We start from the raw sequence: 20328 nt of genomic DNA on the forward strand, positions 1-20328 counted from the left end.
CTCCCAACCTTTCACCTACAGGCATATAGTGCTCCTGTTATAGTTCTGCTTTCATTCCAAGCCACCTGCCGCTATAATGGTACCCATTTTACGATCATAAAACTAAAATATACGCCAATGAGGGAAAATATGAAATAAAAGCATGGCATATAGGCCCGACATGAGGTAAATAAGTTGTGGTCCATGGCGAGGAAGATTATCACGAAGGGCATACAGGAGGTGTAGGTGTTCGTCGTCATCGTCGTCTTCGTCGTTTTCGTCATTATAAAGTCAACTCTTACAGACTGTCTTTTATTCATTACTCTGGGTGGATAAGAGTACGAGCAACATACTTACAGTATGTGAAATATAATGACATAGTGGGATCATGAGTTTGTTATGAGAAAACAATCCTTTAAAAAAAATACGATATGGCTGTTGATATTAAAATGGTATGAAAATGTTATCTCCTCACATTTGACTATATTTCTCCTCCTCTTTATAGTTTGCTTTGGGATAAAGAGAAAAAAGTATCAATAATCGTAACTAATCAATATGTAATATTTCATTTCTGGTCTAAACTGGTTCTACGATTCTCTTTCTCTGGAATTCGTTCGTCATGTTTCGGTTTCGGCACTCGCTGGTGCCCACCCAATTGGAACGCTCAGCACCGTCCCTCCGTTCGTAACGCAATATGCACCCACGTCGGCTAATGGAACTGACCATCAGCCAGGCGGAGATACCACTTTGATTGACAGCTTGCCAATCATCTGCTCATTAGCATACCACATGAATGCGTAATGAGGTAGTTTTAGTCGCCCCTTCGCTTTCGCTAAACCGTTTGCGAGAGGCTATATTTCTCACGACTGCTACACGAAGCTAGCCTGCTAGCTTGGATATTGCTCTCGTATTTCCATCACAACCTCCAAGAAACGCTTGTTTCTGAAGGAGAAAGCTATCATCTAGAAGAAAAAGTCGGAGAAGGATACAGGGAGTGTATCTTCGGAGAGCATAAGAGATGGCGAAAGCAATATTCTTGACGGCGTGCCTCCTGATTCTGCAGCAGGCATTTGCCGCCGAAATTTCAATCGGTAAGTGAAAGATAAATTATAATTTCGATCCTTTTCCCATTCAAATGGTCAATTCTTCCATATTAATTGATCAATGTAAGCTAGTATTACTTAATAATGTATGATTCGTGTCCGCGTTATAAATGGGAGATGAGTGTATTAATTGCATCTACCGGAAAAGATGATGCGGATCGAGAGCCGCAGTTGCATCTCGATTTTATGGAAACACAAAATCGACCTCAATTTGAGATGTTTATACCTTAAATTATTACATCATAGATAATGAGACGTGATCATTATTTATCATTTTATTTACATATTTCTTGTTATAACCATTTTAAGCGCACATAGTTTCATATAGTACAGTGCGATGCAATGACAACTGTTGTGCACTGTATATGCGCCTCGTTGGCTAATTACTAATTCACAGCCTCGCACAAAAATACGCCATTCAATTTGCAGGCGCTTTATTCCCCTTTTGTACAATACAATACACCCACAGGAAAAGCGGCAACCATTTGCATAAAATCGAACAGAGCATTTTAACACGCGATTTGTATACTGAACCAATGCGGTAAAAAAAGAAAATATAGTCAGCCCACAGTATAGATGTCTCATTAGTAATGGACCGAAAGTCAGCCGATTTGGCGGCCAGAACTCCTCCGTGCCATAACAGCGGGTGTCCCGTTGTAGGTCAGGATAATTCACCGAGGGCATATAAAGAGGGTGGGTTGGGGTTGAGGGGTGAAGAAGGAAAAAAACAAATGCTGAAGGCGTTAGAAGGGAACGGGGAGAATAATAAAACATCCTTTGTGGCTCAGTAACCTTAGACTTTCCAATTCACTTGAAAGGAAAACATTTAATATGTAGTACGCCTGAAGGAATTGGAAATGGAACGGAGATCGAACTCCATTGCCGAGGTCAGTTAAGAGCAGAGAATAAGAAATATTCCAGACATGTAATTTCTCAGGAAAGACTAGGAGAGAGAGGGGGAGGGGAGGGAGAATGTCCTATCGCCATAGTACGTCATCTCACAACTTTGCTATAAAAAAAATAATATACTATAATGAAATGTTCAAGGGTTTCCTAATTTCATTTAATTTATTTTCAAAACAATATTTGAAGATGAGAATGTTCCGCCATAAGTTACCATGAATGACACTGTCTTCAATAGATTTATAATTAAGTACACCTGAAAGCGATTCATCTCAACTAAAATTGAATACGACGAGAACAAAATGAAAATAGCAGCAGTCGTTATAGTTGTTGATTGATAAAGAATCCTTGGCAACCCACCTCTTGCATAGTTGCACTTTCTTCTGATAAGCTATCCAACACGGTATTCTTTAGAACATGAACCTCCGTGCTCATAAAAACCTGATTAACAAAGTATGCTAAACATTGTGGATGACGCGGAATTCAATCTGTAGAGCAAATAAACCTAACGGTAAAAACACAATGCTCTTTTCAATAAATGTTGGTTGGGTGGCTCACTCTTAATCCCGTTTTTGTTTAGCGCTCTCAGAGTTACAACCTCCCTAAAAATCGAAGTTCATTCTTTCGATACTCTGGGTCAAGTTCGCCCTTATTGTCTTCTTAATCACTGCCGAAAATTCGTTTTAGAAGGTTTTATGGAAGACCGGACGAGATAGGTAGATAAGTTCTTGGATTAGGAACAGGATTACAGTTCTAATTACAAATTTAGCAGGTCCTAAATTAGGATTACATTGATTTGCTAAGCCTGAGATGAGGCGGTTTCCTCGAAAGGTCAATGCCTAACCCAGGTTCAAGAGGAGATGACAAGGTATTCATCTTTAAGTGTGAAGCAAATTGTTTATACAAATAATACTTATTCAAGGAAAAGGGGATTTTGGAACATTCAGCTAAAATATTACTAAATTAACACCAATAGCTCACTCAAATTCTAAAAATAGATTATGGGAACTCAATACCTGTTGAGGTATATATTAACAGCGAATTAGTCCAAGAAAGATTGTTATTCAAGGAATAGGGAACGTTTGAACATTCAGATGAAAATAAGCAATGCTTAACGCGAGGCCAAGAATTTTAAATCAACATAATTATTAGAGGTATGCCGCACCAAATCTTAAAGTCAATTATTTAAAGAAAATACTAATTAAAAAGGGGGCTTTAGAATGCCCCGTTTTAACATGTTACCCTTCACATTACAATTGGTTTTTTTTGAGGGACGAGACATTTTTTCTACAAAAGACTGATGGAGAAAATGTAAGATATACGGGCTTTCATTGACTGTACGATGCTACATCTTAAAACATCACAATTTATTGGTTTTCTGCACACATACAAATTATTTCCAGTCAACCTTGGTCTATATATTGGATGGTAAAACGCGTAATAGATCCATGGTTAAACTTTGGATCAAATTCCAGTGCCCTATCTCATGTATACGTGGTCTTGTGTTTTGGGATTGTCACGGCGTCTAAACACACTTGAAATTTGAAATACTACTAGGGCAAAGAGCTAAGGTTCGAGTGCCAAGATCTTGTTCGTTTACGCTATTAATATATACAAAACGATGAATGGAGGTTGGATGGATGATGAGAGAGAGGTGCAGAGAGAGAGAGAGAGAGAGAGAAGGGGAATGGATCAGCAACGAGAGATTGGGAAGAGAAATATAGATGTATTAGAAAGAGAGAAATCATAATAAAGTGAGGATGAGATAGAGTGTGTGAAAGAGAGAGAGAGAGAGAGAGAGAGAGAGAGAGAGAGAGAGAGATAGAGGAGGATGGGGAGGGGGCAGATAGGGAGAGAAGTGGAGGTATTGAAAGGTGGAAAGAGTATAGGGTTAAATATGTTGAATATAGTATCCGGCAGTTGGGAATATAATTGTTAAGAGAATTTGAAAGAGTTGGGGAAAAGAGAGAGAGTCAGACAGAGCTAGAGAGAGAGAGAGGAGATAAACACAAAGAACATCGAGGAATTACGACTAAAATAGGGATAATGTGAGAGGGGTGCAGAAGCGGTGAGAGAGCGCAGAAGAAATGGAGAGTGTGCAGGAGAGAGCCTCTCGGAGTTTACTGGGTTTCTCCGAACTTGACCTCCATTTCTGCCTTTGACTCGAAGCCTCCATTCTCTTCCCCCATCATTGAAGTGAATAAAACACGATTTATACACGACTGGTAAGGATCAAAACAAAGAGGCGGGGCCTCCAAAGCGGAGACGAGACTAGCAAAGCACAGGGGCCGGGGACCTTCATTTTAATGGTAGTGAAAGTATGATAACCAAAACGAACTCGAGCTAACATGAGCTAAGCTTACATGAATTCAGGAAATAATGACAAGTGGCAAAGAGAAAATAAGAAGCGAAAAAAAAAAAAAGGGGGGGGGCTGTCAAGTACGACACATATTAATTATGATGAAGTGAGGAGTGTAGGAAGCTAACATGGATAACATGCCCGAATAAACCTACTTTATGATATCATGACCCCAAAAAGTTGTATTCCCTGCCTCGGAAATTGATACGTAGTGGTAGCCATTAACCTATCTCAAGATTTATGAACTTAATTCCGGTAAATGATACTTAATTGGAATATGATACCCTCTTCCGAAAGGATGGGATAGGTTGAAGTGATAGCAGTAGAATAAGAACCAAAGTGGGTTTGTACATGAGGATATGATAATAAGTCAATGAGAACAGGATATACAAAAAACCCTCACCCTTTTAGCATTTTTTTAGGTTAAGGGGACCCACGGGGGCGAATGAGATGGGGACGTTAATTGCTTTGGGGTTATAATTTCAGCAAACTGTTTTGAAAAATGATCCATGTTACTCGGGTGACGAACTAATACTCTGGAAACTAAAACCCAATTTCATTAGAAGCTCGCATGCCTGTAAACATGTAGATGCTGTTCTTATTCAAAGCTGCCTAAAATAAACTCCCTGAATAAACCATCTGCAATGCTATTTTAAGCACTGAGCTTGAAAAAACTTGATACTTAATCGAACACGGCGTTGGGAAAGGACAAATCTAAAGCGTCCTTTAAAAACAAAATAATTATTTATACTCTGTCTTTCGCTACACACTTAAGATGAACTCATTGATACACTGTCTTAACGGTAGGTCGAAATTCCCGCCCAAAACTTTTGTCGATTTTAAATTTAAAAAATCAATGTGTTTCGACAATGGTAGCGGTTTACAGAGACAGGTTTCACACCTTTCACAAGGTTACCCATTCACAGACTTCTGGAATAACAAAAGCCTATTATTTACTCTGTAAATGAATGGAGTGAATGTGTCTTACAAGTGTACTGGTACGACGATAGACCTGCGTAGAGTAGCAATGGGCTAAAGACTCCCCATAGGGAAGTCGTTGTGACTATTCGTTTTGCTAATGAAGCAAATTATTTGTTAAATGCCAATCATTGGAGCTCATTAACCTATGGAAGTGTATTCATTCCAATACTTGTTGAAGTAATGTCTTAGATTTATATGATAGGTTTTAACCACACAGAACTAGCGCTTAGAGATTTATCATTTATTTAAATTCGCAACAATTATTTTTAAAGAAAAGACGAAACATGTCACGCATTCGAGTAGTCTAGTAGTCTTCTCACTGATGTGAATTGTCGCCCTCTCTCGGGGAATTCCGTCAATGTACAATAGCTGTTGCCTCGTTGATGCTCCTTTGATACAAGCGAATACTGAGGACAGCCCGTGAACAATGAAATAATACAAACTTTATAATGTAAAAATATTAAATCACATTGATATGATTGAATGATTATTCAAATATATGGTTCTTCAGTTGCCTTGAATATTCAATTTAGACATCAATTTTCGCCTATGAAAATGATTTCTGGTTATACAGAAAACCTCTCATTCAGAACCTTGTACAAAGTTACAAACCATTGGTTTAGATTTGGTAATAAATGTATATGACTTCTTTGTTTGAATTAAATACAGCGATATTGGTCAACATTTCAATGTATGCAATGAAATGCTACTGGATGTATTATCAAATTCATGTCAGTTATGTTTCTAATTTTATTACACAAGTATGAACATACTGATTTATGAAATCAAATGCAAGACGTAATAAATTGATATTATTATTCTTAAATAGCTGAAAGTTATACTACTTACATTTGTTATATAAATGAAAGACCTTATTGGTGTAAGCAATATAGTTCATGGTATAACATATTAAATAGACAGGGTGATCTGCTCCATTCCATTTTCTTATTAGCAGTAGCGCCATCTAGAGTTGGCTCAACGATTCACCTTCAGTTTCGTTGCACATTTATTTCCTCTACGCAGTACACGCCTAGTTGAACACATACAGAACACCTTTACATTACAATAGCAAACCAATGTACTTCAAAGTAATAGGATTGCCATGTATGTAGACCACAACACAAATGACGGTTGAGTCAGACGCGGGAATTTTCTTTGTAGTCATTTCGCAATGGAAAATGGTACCGCCGTGTACCAGGTTATTATTCAAAAACAAAATGGGCGCTGTGCATTTGAACGGATTACTGAAAGCCAATCTTCCCTGTCGTTAATCATGGATATAATCTATAAAAAGAATTCGAGTAACGTAGATTGGATAATACGAAAGTAGAATGACACAACTACATAAGAAATCCTAATTCCTTTAATTTTCTAAGCTACCCCGAACAACTTGATTTTACCAATTTTTAGTCATGCAAGCACAAGAATGATTAAATAAAATAGTTTTAACACAGTCCTATTCTATATTCTATCAATGTTCTCTATAAATCACTCGGAAGGGATTCGTCTCTTACAAATGTAATACAGTAATTGAAAAGTGTACCTAACGCACGCAGGCATACATTTCCATTAAACAGTATATTTATACATGATAAAATACAAAGCATTCGGTCATAGGTTTTCACTTATCGGTCATCTAGAAATGTGGTATTAAAAGTAAGGGAAGTTGTACACTCTATAGAGGAGGAATTGATACAAGAAAAACGATAACCAAGCCTAAAAACAAAACATACAAAAAAACGTATCCCCTGTCATGATGAATAGTATAGTATTGTATTACTACACACATCGTATATTTCGTGAGCCATGAGGTTGGAAAATTCGATTCTAGGATAAGGATAAGGATAAGAAACAATATGAAAGAATGAAAGAATAATAATTTCAAATGTCATTCTGTATACTACATACAGCAGAGGAGTAGTCATAGTTCAATGAATGTCGCCATCTATCGATGGAATGTGGCCAGTCACACTTGTAAGCCGAGAGAAAGGCTCGAATGCTTTAGAAATGACTAAATCGAAATGGAACGCGGAATTTCGAAAACAACCTATTGTCCTGGCTTTACTGACCATGAAGCGTTGCAAACCTATTCAAAAAACCGAAAACTAACCAGGGAACTTTGAAAAGAAACTGCAATTTGAATAGCAGCTGCGGTTTGAATCCCTGTATAGATAATATATCGTGAAAGGATGCATTTGCCTTTTGTTTCCTTTCATCTTTTCAAATTGACTCTATTTTCAGATAGTCATCTTGGCACCAAGGGGGGGGGGGGGGGGGGGCTATGCGAGAGGGTTATATTAAAATCGGGTCAGGGTACATTCGTTGTTACTCTTTTGTGTGCTGTAATTAGAATCCCTACACGGGGAAACGGCTGTTGTAAATGATGTTTAATAGGCCACTAGGAGTCGCCATTTTTATAGCCTATAATTTGACAGCGTAGGGTATCATAACGTCATGATTATGATATATTGAATTAGCACACTATATATTGAATCTCTCTTCAATTACGTATGATAATATATACTCATTTGGTAGTCAATCATGTTTAGTATGACTCGGATTAAAATCAGTATACTTTGTAAAAGAGAGGCGTCAAAATCTCGACAATATAATAATGGGTTGTGTATAAGGAGAAATGATTACTCATTCAAACAACAAAGTTCCTTTATCTTCTAAAACTACTTTACAAAACTGAGTGTACGGTCATAGAGGCGAAATAAGCTCTGTGAAGGGGGCGTGGTGGTGATGGTGGTAATGCAAATCCAAAATAAAGTTATAGACATGAAATAGAAATTATGCACTCACAATCATGAATGACAAATGTATAGGCCTACTGAAAGCGCATATTTTCTGACAGCTAAATTGTGTATTAGGGTGATGATGTGTATATCGTGTATTTCATATTTTCGTGTCCACTGGAAACGCATGATGGAGAATGATATTTTTCGATTTTGTCATTTTGACCCGGATAAATCCAGATACAATGACCTTTGACATGTGTACAGTATAGGCAGCTGTATGGTAGCGTGCACAAAACGATCATAAACAAAAATCGGCCAGTCTCCAAGACTCCAGTATCCAAAAAAATAATCCACCAGATTAGGTATAGACCTATGCTTATTCGGACCCTTTCTCTCTCCCCCCCAAAATCCACTAACGTTATTACTGATGTTGTCATTTCGACCCAGATAAATTCAGATGCAATGACATTTGTCATGTGTACAGTAGGCAGCTGTGTTAGAACGTACATAAAACGATAAACAAAATCGTCCAGTCTCCATGACTCTAACCAAAACAACGACAAAATATTGCACCAGATTAAGTATATGCATATTCAGACCCTTTCTCTATACAAAAAATAGTTAAAAAGAAATTAACTAGTTGCTCACTTCTAAACATAAATGATTGATACATGTAAGTAGGGTTATAGGGATTGTTCAGGCCTTTGAGTAGATAAATGCATCTTTACGGTGAAGTCCGCATGTAAACCAATACTTAAGATATATGTATTCCCACTTTAGCAACGAAAAATGTTCTCACATTCCGTTGGAATTTAATGATCGCGTTGTTGAATGCAACCGAATAAAATAATATTTCATTTATCGTCTTATATTCGAGTTATTACATACAGAACTCACGAGTCTATGTTTTATATAATTTTCTTGGCGCGTTTTTCTGTTAATATGCAGTAATCATGATAATTCATAGTGATTTTATTCGAATAACAGAAAATGAAGTCGGGCAATGCAGTCGGGCAAACCTCTTTCAAGCTTTGTGTTCGACATGAGTAATTTTAAATGCATTTCTGAAGAAATTCTACCATTTGGCTATACCCACAACGGTTTCCAACTCACAACAACCCTTTTCTAACGATACCCAACCCGACCTTTGACCTCTTCCACAGGGGCATTCTACGGTATGATGACCGACAAGGACGACGAGTACAAACGAATCATCGACGACGCCGTCGATTACGTAACCAGACAAGCATGGAGCAATCAAAACACCCTCCGAGTGACCCACTTTCAACCCGACACGAACGCCCTAGGAGAACCGGAAGTGAGCACCAATATCTTCCAGGCTGTCCAGATTGGTAGGTAGTCAGTTTTATTTTCATTTTTTTGTTGTTTTTTGTTTTTGTTTGGGGGGGGGGGTGGGGTGGGGGGAGAGGGGGCGAAACCAGCCCGGAACCCCCTATTTTAAAACTCAATAGGCATATTAAGAACACAGCAAGATCAGCACCCCCCCCCCTCCCCGTAGTTGGGTAAATTGTAGAAATATTGTTCCCCCTTGAAAAACAAAATTAACGGATCCACCCCTGCTTGTATTATTCATTTTCAGGGTTTAAGCTTCCACAAGGTCTCTAGAATGTCCGTTCTAAAAAAAAAGGTGACATCATTTCAATTTAGTCATTGGGTTCAGTTAGTTTCCAATAAATATCTTCCATGTAGCCAAGAATGAAGCAACAAAGATTCGAACAATGATTTGATGATCTCGAACACATGAATTTCATTTTCATTCCCTATAACGGGGCTTTCATATAATAGGAGTCGTCTTAATGTCAAAAACTTTGCCGTCATGATTTTTCTTGTAGTTTAAATTTAAATTTGGTTGAACGGGGTCGGGGAGGGGGTTAGTCTTAATGTGAATTTGCTCTTAGACGTTTATTAATGCCAATTTTGTAAGACTTACGTTGACGGATTTTCAATTTTTCACATTTTAGTCCCAAAAAAGTCAACTGGAAAATTTGGAAACTTTTTGTGTTGGTTACCAGATATTTTTCAAAGTGGTACCACCACTTTTAAAGAATCCTGGATCGCCTCGACTACTTATACCCGATCTTTATTTATTTTCCCCCCAAAACCTACAGAGGTATGCGCCGATGCCCGCAGCAGTAGCCTTCGCGGTATCGTGCTGCCTCACGACATCTGCATGGATTGTAACGACATCAGCGGTGTTATCGGCGACGCCATCAACCCAATGGTCGCCATTGACCTGGCTGGCGGAGATTACTCCATCAAGCTCTACCCCGATGTCGAAGACCTCGTCGATATGTTTGCCGAGGTCATCAACTACACCAAGTGGCGCGATTTCCTCCTCATCTACGACGGCGACAACGGTAAGAAGAATATATGGGGAATATGTACGCTTGCCCGAATGATATTGTTCTTATCTTTTTACTTGAAGTGATTCTTAGACATAGGTATTACACACGGCTGAATATGTTTTAAGATGTAAAAATCATCCTTTATAGATTCAGTTGACCTAAGGATTAGGGGGAATACTGCAATTTTAACAATTTAGACTAATCGAAAATATTTCAAGAGAACATCCATTTCATTTCTGCATAATTTCCTTCTCAGTAAAAAATACTTCTTCGAACCGGGTTGTTCTAAGTACCTGATCTGTTCCAAGTCACCAACCATTCCTATGGTGTATAGTTTGATGTCTTCTGTTACATCATTGTTGTTAAATCACAGCTAATCCCTTGCACCTAGTTCTGCCACTAAAATCACAGGAGAGAAAAAAGTCACAAACGCGATGACTACGAGTTCCCTATCTCATTGCAACATTCTCTGACTGTCTTTGAGTAACCATAGAGACCATTTTGATCTTTCTCTTGAACAGCCCAAGGAATCGTGGAGGAGATGACCGCCCAGGCCAACAGCCGAAACCAGACCATCCAGATCCTTCCTATCGGTGATGACATGATGGAGATGCAGAAGACCATCGAAGAAAGTTCCATCAAGAACATTCTCCTCTTCTGCCAGTACGAGGAGATCTGCCTTGATGTTGTCAAAATGGTAGGTTCCTTCGTCAACGGTGTCGCCAAACCTCCTCTTCTTCCTCCTCTTGCTTCTTTTCATCTAATCTTATTCTCCCTCTACTCCTCCTCCTCTTCTCCTCCTCCTCTTCACCCCCTTCTCTCCATTCTTCTTCTTCTTCTTCCTCCTCTCATCCTCCTCCTCCTCTTCTTCCCCCTTTTCTCCATTCTTCTTCTCCTCCTCTTCACCCCCCTTCTCTCCATTCTTCTTCTTCTACTTCCTCCTCTCATCCTCCTCCTCCTCTTCTTCCCCCTTTTCTCCATTCTTCTACTCCTATTCATTCTCTCCTTCCTCCTCTTCTTCTTCTTCTTCCTCTTCTTCTTCTCGTACTTCTCCTTCTTGTTCTCCTTCTTGTTCTTCTTGTTCTTCTTGTTCTTCTCCTTCTTCTTCATCTTCTCCTCCTCCTCCTCCTCCTCCTCCTCCATCTTCTCCTCCTCCTCCTCCTCGCCCTCCTCCTCGCCCTCCTCCTCGCCCTCCTCCTCCTCGCCCTTCTCATCTTCTTCCTGCTCCAGATCCCCCTAATCAACATTTCCATTTATAGTCAACACAGTCGTTAAGAATTCAAAAAAAGAAAACAAACCTAAGGCAGTTCGAATGCCCTTGTTCATCATCTCTTGCAATGTGTAAATATTTCATTGACGTATGACTTAATTCAATTATGATTTATATGCAATGTCCCTTAAGATGATTTCTTTACAGGGCATTCTGAAACATATGAAATGTGAGTTAAAGATGATATGTATTCGGGTTTTCTCTTTTTATTTTCAGGCCATTGATGAAGGACTTATGATAGATGGGTACCATTGGTTCCTTGGCAATATTGTGAGTATTGTGATTCGCATAAGACCTTCTGATCCAGCAAAATGATTTTAGAAGATGCACTCCCATTGCGCTTAACAAAAAGAACTTGAGGACTCTGCTATGTCATATTTCAGAGGCAGGCAAGAATAATAGAAGTTCATCGCTTTCATTCATTCATTTTCAACCAAAGACTATTGACCAGTCCTAGAAATAATCTTTCATGAATATCGGCCATGATATTCAAATCTGCTTGCGGTTCTTTGTGACATTATCTAGGAGAATACAATTTTTTAAACAATGTGATACATTTAAATATAGACCCTTGTATCTTACACGAGAGGTCCAGGATTCGATCCCTGCACGACATTTAGTGCTTACATCCTTGAACATGGTGTTTTACCATGTCCAACTAGTTATCATATATGAAGAGTTTAATTCCAAAAGGAGCTAAATCAACTTTAGATGAAAATTGAGTTATTGATATCAGAACTTTGTTCACTTAAGTACTCGTCTTTGAACAAAAGTATTTACCTAATTGTTGTGAGCAATTATGAAAAAAACACCTTTTAATATCATTTGAATAGACGCCTGTACGAAATCTGGTAAACAATTCGCTTTTCTCTGAAGTTACAAAAAATGGATTTAGCTCCTTTTGGAATTTTACTCTTCATATGTCCCTCTCGGACCAAGTGTAGGCACATTAGCCTAACTGGTTAGACCTTAGTTGGAAGACCTAAGCTGGTAATACTGCGGCTACTCGTAATGACAATTTCAGTGTCCTGGTGAGGAGCAGTATGCCTATTGATAACGGGAAGGCTTCCCTGAGTATTAAATAAAACAATTTTTTGGTAACATTTTCATTATCAAAATAGTGAATGATTTCGTCACTTTCATGTCGTACAGGACTTACCGCTCACCTGGGACGAAGTCCGGCAGATCCGTCTAGACGGCGCCTACATCACCCGTCTTCAGATGAACAAGCAGGCCAACGTCAACGTCAGGTACACCACCACCCGTCCGGAGAACCAGGAGGAGTGGCCTTTCCGACTCAAGAATGCCTACGACGCCGTCGTCCTGTTCGGCGAGGCCTTCGAAAGCCATCGAGCGCGCACGGGGTCTTTCCCGACTAAGGTTGCCCAGTGCCCCACGGCTTCGGATACCTTTACGCTCTCCTCTGTCATGCAGGATGTCAAAGAAGTAAACAAAAACAATTTTTTTTTTTTTAATTTTTTTTAAAATATAATAAATATTATTATAATTATTATTACAATTATCATTATAAATATATTTAAATATGAATAATTGTAATCTCATATAAACACGACACCAAAATAACAACAGACAGAACAAAAATGCATCATCCCTAATTACCATGAGTTGGTCGGTTGGAGTCGTTTTTGGTGGAGTAAATAAGGAATAAACCATGCTGCTCATCTTGAAGCTATTGTCGTAATTGATGGATGATAGAAGTGATAACCATGTCATCAATATCAATTACGGCAGAACTGGATCAAATCTTTCCCTTCTTCAATTTCAGATATAAGTCAACAGCCAGAAGGAACACAATTGTTAGATTGTAAAGTATTGGCCACTATAACCTTGCATCTTATAAAGGATTCCTCAATGACTCTTGTTTAATTCCAGAGGATTTTTATCCATAGGCTGGAACCATCTTACATGTAAATTGGGCAGGAGCAAAAGTTCAAGAATAATTCAAGAAAGGAAGTGCAAAATGCAACAAAAAGACAACAAAAAAAGACAACATTGTATACAATGTGGTTTTCAATCAATCTTAATGACCCCCCCCCCCCCCTCCCCCTTTTCTTCCTTTAGATCAACTTCGAGGGTTTGAGTGGCCACATCTCTTTTGATGAAAATTACCGTCGAACCAACTACTCCATCACTGTGCACCAGGGCAAAGGTCAAACCGTCTACTTCTACACGGACAATCAGGTATGAAGAAAGAAAACTTTTTTTTTCCAAAGAATTTTTTTATTCAATCTTTCTTGAGCAAGAACAAAACGATAGATTTGAACAAAGTACATATCGGTAAAACAAACATTGTTACATCAGTTGCACATGTCTCCCTTTTTCAAGTGATATAACGAATTTAATGCATTTGATAGAAAGACAACATAATGATAGAAAGTGATATAATTCCAGGTTGCCGTTGACTACCAACTTTGTTTGTTGATTCTTAACTATATTTGTCAATGTACCAGAACCAAGATAATCACGAGAAGATCCCTTGATGTATTTTTGTTTGTTGTATTTCTTTGTGCAAAAGTTGTCTTTGAAAGACGCATGCTGGGGTCGTGAAACGGAATTAGGGGGATTATTGTGTATCTTATACATTGTACATTTCTTAAAATTTCCTTATACCCGCTACCATTGCGTTTTGAAGAAAAGAAATATTTGTAAAGCAAAACAAAAAGTAAGGATATTGAATGAAATCTAGGTACCATTTATGATCTAGACATTGTGCTTCTCGTGTTATGCTTATTCTCAACTCCCGAATTCGACAGCACTATTTATGTAGTTATAGAACAGATTCTGTTAAGGGCTAATCGCTTGAGGATTATGATGTTAAATTTACTAATTATTTTTTTTTTTTTCTTCTCCTTTTCCTTCCTTTTCTTCATTTTCTTCTTCTTCTCCTTCTCTTCTTCTTCTTCTTCTTCTTCTTCTTCTTCTTCTTCTTCTTCTCCTTCTTCTCCTTCTTCTCCTTTTTTTTCTTCTTCTTCTTCTACTTCTTCTTCTTCTTCTTCTTCTTCTTCTTCTTCTTCTTCTTCTTCTTCTTCTCTTCCGTCTCCTTCTCCGTCTTCCTCTTCTTCGTCGTTCAGTACCGAGCTGCCGGTGAGTGGGTACAGAGTATCCCGCTATGGCGCCAGGCTAACCGCGGTATGACTTGGCCTAACCCCGGTTCACGACTTAACATGTACGAGTTCAGGAATGCTGAACTGAAGAGCATCATTGTTACGTCATTGGAGGTGAGTTAAGTTGTACTTCTCCTCCTCCTCCTCCTCATCACCATCACTATTAGAATCATTTCATCATTATCGTAATCATCAACATCATCATCTGCATCATCATTTGTTGTCGTCATGATCATCATAATCATCATCAGCATCATCAGCATCATCGTCATAAACCACCTAATTCATATTTATCTTAATCCACTTTTCTAAACGGTACATAGATCCAAATCTTAAAACTATGAAAATACAAATATTTTGCATCCCCATTCATGAAAATATTCCGACTATTCTTATTTCAGGAAGCCCCATACCTTATCGACAGCGGTCAGGGTTTCATCGGATACATCCCCGAGCTGCTGCGAGCCATCAAGACCGTAATGGAGAACGAACTCGGGCTCCCCTTTGACTATGAAATCGAACTGGTAAGCGAGGGCCAGTACGGACGTCTCGACGCTACCACTGGCAGATGGAGCGGTCTTATGGAGAAGCTTGTTGAAGGGGTGAGTGATTCGAAAAGAAAATACTGTTTGATTTACATGTAGGATATTTCTGCCGTTGCGACCGAGGCGTTATATGCGTGACGGAGGTCAGTAATAGCTGAGCCTTTTACACACTTTTGTGCATGGAAATGAAAAGGTCCAAACATTTCTTCTTGATGAATGGCGCATGCACCACTCACCCTCCCAGGTTTGATTAGCTCAAGGAATAACCCTTCGTTTAACACGGGAATTAATTAGGCCAAAGTCTTGGGAAATCCATGAAGTATTTTCTTCCAGAACATGACCAGTTTTTCAAGAGAATCAAATGGTCTTTCGGTGAAAATTATTCAGTGAAAATGAAGATTTGTGTAAACCTAATAACTGAACTCGTTATGAATATGAGCATTATCTCAAGTGCCAAGTTATTTAACATTGACATACGTCTCTGTCAGAAGTTTGTTTCAATTTTTGTTGGTCTTCTTAAAATTGGATTTTCACAAATTACTGTAATTGTAAAGGTTTTCCATCGGAGCTATGTAGTTGATTAGCTTTAAAATAATGTGCATTTTTCTCTTTTCTTTTTCATCATTAAAGTACGCTGATATCGCTGCTGCTCCCATGGCTGTCACCAGTGAGCGAGACTTGTACATCGATTACACCGTACCCTTCCTGAAGAGTGACTTGGGTATCCTGATCGAGCATCCTAGCTACGTCTGGGAGCACCCCTTCGTGCCAGTGTTCCCCTATGACTGGAACGTCTGGATCTGCAACTTCGCCGCCCTCTTCGTCAGCGGAATCTTCCTCTTCCTCATCTGCTACTTCAGCCCCTACGAATGGCGAGCGAAGTCGCAGCGGGGCGAAGCCACCCCCGAGCAGGGCGAGAGCTTCAAGTTCACGAACACGGCCTGGTATATGATCACCACCATGTACCTGCAGAGTTATGATGTCTCCCCTCGCTCGATGGCTGGACGCATCCTCAGCGCCTTCTGGTACTTCTTCATGCTCATCATGGTGTTCCTTTACCTCATCAACCTGACCCCTTTCCTCAAGGCATCCAAAGGCATCATCCAAGTGCGCGATGTTGGTGATCTCTTCGATCAGACCACCGTCGATGTCGGTTTCGTCAAGGACAGCTCTGCCTACGACTTCTTCCGCGATAACCGCATTCCCGAATACAAGCGCCTCTGGGAGACCGTTCAGTCGGCCGTGTCCATGTACCGTGACGACAGCGGTATCGTCCTCGAGGTGGAAGATGGTGTCGAACGAACCAGGTATTCGAACGGCAAGTACGCCTTCATCCACGACCGACGCGTTCTGGAGCAAGGCTCCAAGCAGTGGCCATGTAATTTGGTCATTACTGGGGGAAGCTTTGCTACTGTGGAATACGGGTTGGCTGTTGCTTCAGGGTCACCCTTGAGGGATCAGCTGTCCTGGTGTGTCGAACGGCTCATGGAACGTGGTGTCTTGGAAGAGATGTGGATCAACGACACCTGGGTCGATCCTCAACGCCGTGGACCCTGCAACAATCAACGTATGTCTTACTGGGAGCGGCAGGCTCTTTACTCGCTCACCGGCGCCGATCTACAGGGTATGTACTACCTCATGATCATCGGCATGGGTTCGGCAGTCATCATCTTCGCGTTCGAAGTCCTTGCCTTCCAGTTAGGTGTAGGTGCCAACGCCCCGCGGGTCAGTCGGAACGATGCCCATGAAATGCGCCGCCCACAGGCCGCTTCATCGGGTGGCGGCATGGGCGGTGGCATGGGCGGTGGCATGGGTGGTGGTGGTGGTGGTGGTGGTGCAAGTGGTGGTGCCAACGACGGGAAAATGTGGATCTAGCCCCTTCCCCTCCCACATCTCCCAGCACTCCTTTTATTAAGTTTCTCTCTTTTTCATTTCTCAACGTACAGTACTCTATTTCAGTTTTTCTACTATAGTATCTAAAAATGTGTTCGGATTTCAAGATTCAGTTTAATATGGCTTAGTTTGTAATGTTTAATATTGTTGGAAATAATCCAATAGTTTATGATAGGGAAAAAAAAACATTTTTCAATCCTCTGTTTTTAAAAAGTAACTTAGTTGAATAAGACGTGTGTGTTTCATTTATCTTTTAAATGAAAAAAAAAACTATTTTTATTATATTCCTTTGATGTTAGTTGAAAGAATTGCCTATGTCTGTCTCGAACAATGGCTGAAACTCTTGTTACATTTGTATGGTTCCAAGTGAGAAGTCCTTCACCCATATTCCACCTTTTCTGTAGTTCTGTCGGCTTTATCAATAAATACGTCTTTTTATCAGGATTTGAAAAGGTTGTTGATCCGTTTTATCAGGATTTGAAAAGTTTGTCGACCCGAGTTATGAATGTGTACGTGACATGGGAAGGGAGAGAGAGAGAGAGAGAGAGAGAGAGGGGGGGAAGAAAGAGAGAGAAAGAGAGAGAGAGAGAGAGAGAGAGAGACAAAGGGGGACCGAAAGAGAGTGAGGAAAGAAGACGAGAGAGACGCGAAGAGAGAGAGAGAGATAGGAGAGGGGAAATGGGGACGGGAAAGTGGGTGGAAGAGAGAGAGAGAGAGAGAGAGATAGAGAAAGAGAGAGAGAGAGAGAGAAAGATATAGAGAGAGATGGGATGGAGAGAGAGAGAGAGAAAGAGAGAGAGAGATGAGATGGGAAGAGAGAGAGGGAGATGGGATGGGGGGGGGAGAGAGAGAGAGAGTATGATCGAACAGAATCGATGAGGTGAAAGTGACGATAAGGACGGATTGGCCAACAGAAGAATTGTGAGGGAGCAAGGAGATTGGTAGAAATTGAAGCTATGAAGAACGAAAAGGAAAAGGTTAAATAGCAGTCAAGAGAGGATGATCAAGGAGAGACTGAATAGACGAAATGGGATCGAGAGATTATAAATAAATGAGAAAGGAGAGAGCAGGGGATAAATAATATAATTGAAAAAAGAACGATATGAAATTGGAGACAAACCTAAAAGGAGAGAGAGTGAGAAATGAGGGACAATAAAAGCAGAAAAAACAGAAAATAGTGAAGCATGAGGACTAATTAATAGATATTAAATAATACAATTTATATACAAAAGAGTTGATTTGGTTTTTCTTTTTAATAATCGTTTCTTCTTCTTCTTCTTCTTCTTCTTCTTCTTCTTCTTCTTCTTCTTCTTCTTCTTCTTCTTCTTCTTCTTCTTCTTCTTCTTCTTCTCCTTCTTCTTGCCCTTGGGGAAAGGGACTTACTACTAGAATATGTTTGTGGATGGAATCGTGTAAAGATGTACACATATATAACTTTTATGATGGGAAGCCCTTACAAAAGAAATACGCACAAACTTAATCTTTAAGCCTACTTTTCAAACCTTATAACGAATAAAGAGTTTCCTTGAAACGCAACAATGCATTATTCCTCGAACCTACCTAGCCCAATATGTTACAACTTATGATTTTGAAACCCCTCTATCCTTTCCCTCCGAAAGTAACTCAAAATCCTAGTCCCTTATATCAAAGAGATACCAGCACTTATTTCCACACAGAAACATCGACTGTATTATATTTAATCATTTCTTAAAATAACTATTATCTTAAACTGATCTTTGTATAATACGACAAATTCTACCTTCTATCAAAGCATTACATTTTTCTGGAAACTTTCAATTTCCCCTTTTTTAGTGTTTGATCAATTAATTATTTCATGAGTCTACACAGTCATATATTTTAGATGGGGACTATCAAATAACTAAAAACAACGTGAATTTACAAGTATAGAAAACAACAAATTTTACAATAAAAGCGTCATCAACAACAACATCATCATCATCCTCCTCCTCATCATCATCAATATCATCATCCTCGATAATGAACAACCATCGTCCCATGATAAACCTGGTCGGACATAACAATCTAACTCTTTGTAACTGTAGATTTTAACTTTAACTGAACTCCTTCTAAAACGCTTCCTTATCAGAAGAGCAGCTGTAATCAAATGTTTATTCCAACTTTACTTCATGCGATCACCATTGTTTAAGGAATCCTTCCTCCATTTGGTTGTTTGTTTTAATTAAATATTTAATTTTTATTATCATTTACAGAATATATTTTATTTTTTGTGTTTTCGAAATACCACGACACTCAGTGATATGATTTTGCTTCATAATATTTCGAAACATCACTTCACTTCGAAACTCGGTTAACTAAAAGTTTTTTTTTAATCAACTAATTTCGCCTCCATGCTGGCTTTCGAAAAAAAAAAAAAATTACAAAAACACATTTATCAATGTGACGCACCCGATAGTTTTATCAAAACCAAACCAAAATGGTGCAGTAGTGAATGTTATTTAAGGTTAATACCAATATATCGAAATGAAAGATAAATTTAAATTTAAACTTAGCGGGATGATTTTGGAGATGTGGTTAATAAACACCCAATATAGTTTAAAATGACTAGGTAATCTTTTCTAAATATGAATTAAAAAACAATGCAAACTGCAAATGAACGTGAGGAAAGAAAGGCCACAAAATTGATTGCTATTACTTACCATGATGAAGCCGACCCTCCCGCTACATCCTCCTCTCCCGGGGATGTTTTAGCTCCTTGATTAAGCATTCAAATCTTAGAAAACTGTCAGTTCCCGAAACATGTTCAAGCTGCAGAAAAAGAAATACTTTTGCAGAGCTAACGCGAAATTAAGTATACATCAATGAACAAAAACGTCGCTTCTGAGAGGTCCACAGATTAATGATGTAATATCAAGCCACAACTTGATCAAATGAAGAAGCTCGCCGGTAGCTAAAGAGCGGACAGTTAGATGAAAAGCTTTCCTTTCAGAGCTTCTCCTCTCACTGAAGTTTTTTTCTCTCTCTCTTTGGTGAGGTCCGACCAAGCAGGTCGACGCAGCCACCGTCGAATTGAACTTTGCGATT

General features: G+C 39.2%; 1 protein-coding gene across 1 annotated transcript; it reads left to right on the forward strand.

The window, feature by feature from the left end:
• The first annotated feature begins 767 nt into the window (after positions 1 to 767).
• On the forward strand, positions 768 to 17717 carry LOC587837 (glutamate receptor 1). Its single transcript, XM_030976450.1, has 10 exons — positions 768 to 1070; positions 9230 to 9418; positions 10196 to 10444; positions 10954 to 11129; positions 11919 to 11972; positions 12855 to 13148; positions 13785 to 13904; positions 14795 to 14941; positions 15229 to 15429; positions 16003 to 17717. Exons 1-10 carry the CDS (start codon positions 998 to 1000, stop codon positions 17245 to 17247), a joined length of 2748 nt encoding a protein of 915 aa, XP_030832310.1. The 5' UTR covers positions 768 to 997; the 3' UTR covers positions 17248 to 17717.
• Positions 17718 to 20328: the final 2611 nt, after the last annotated feature.

Source organism: Strongylocentrotus purpuratus, unplaced genomic scaffold, assembly GCF_000002235.5.
Source record: "Strongylocentrotus purpuratus isolate Spur 01 unplaced genomic scaffold, Spur_5.0 spur5_scaffold_9, whole genome shotgun sequence".
NCBI classification, from domain to species: Eukaryota; Metazoa; Echinodermata; class Echinoidea; order Camarodonta; family Strongylocentrotidae; genus Strongylocentrotus; species Strongylocentrotus purpuratus.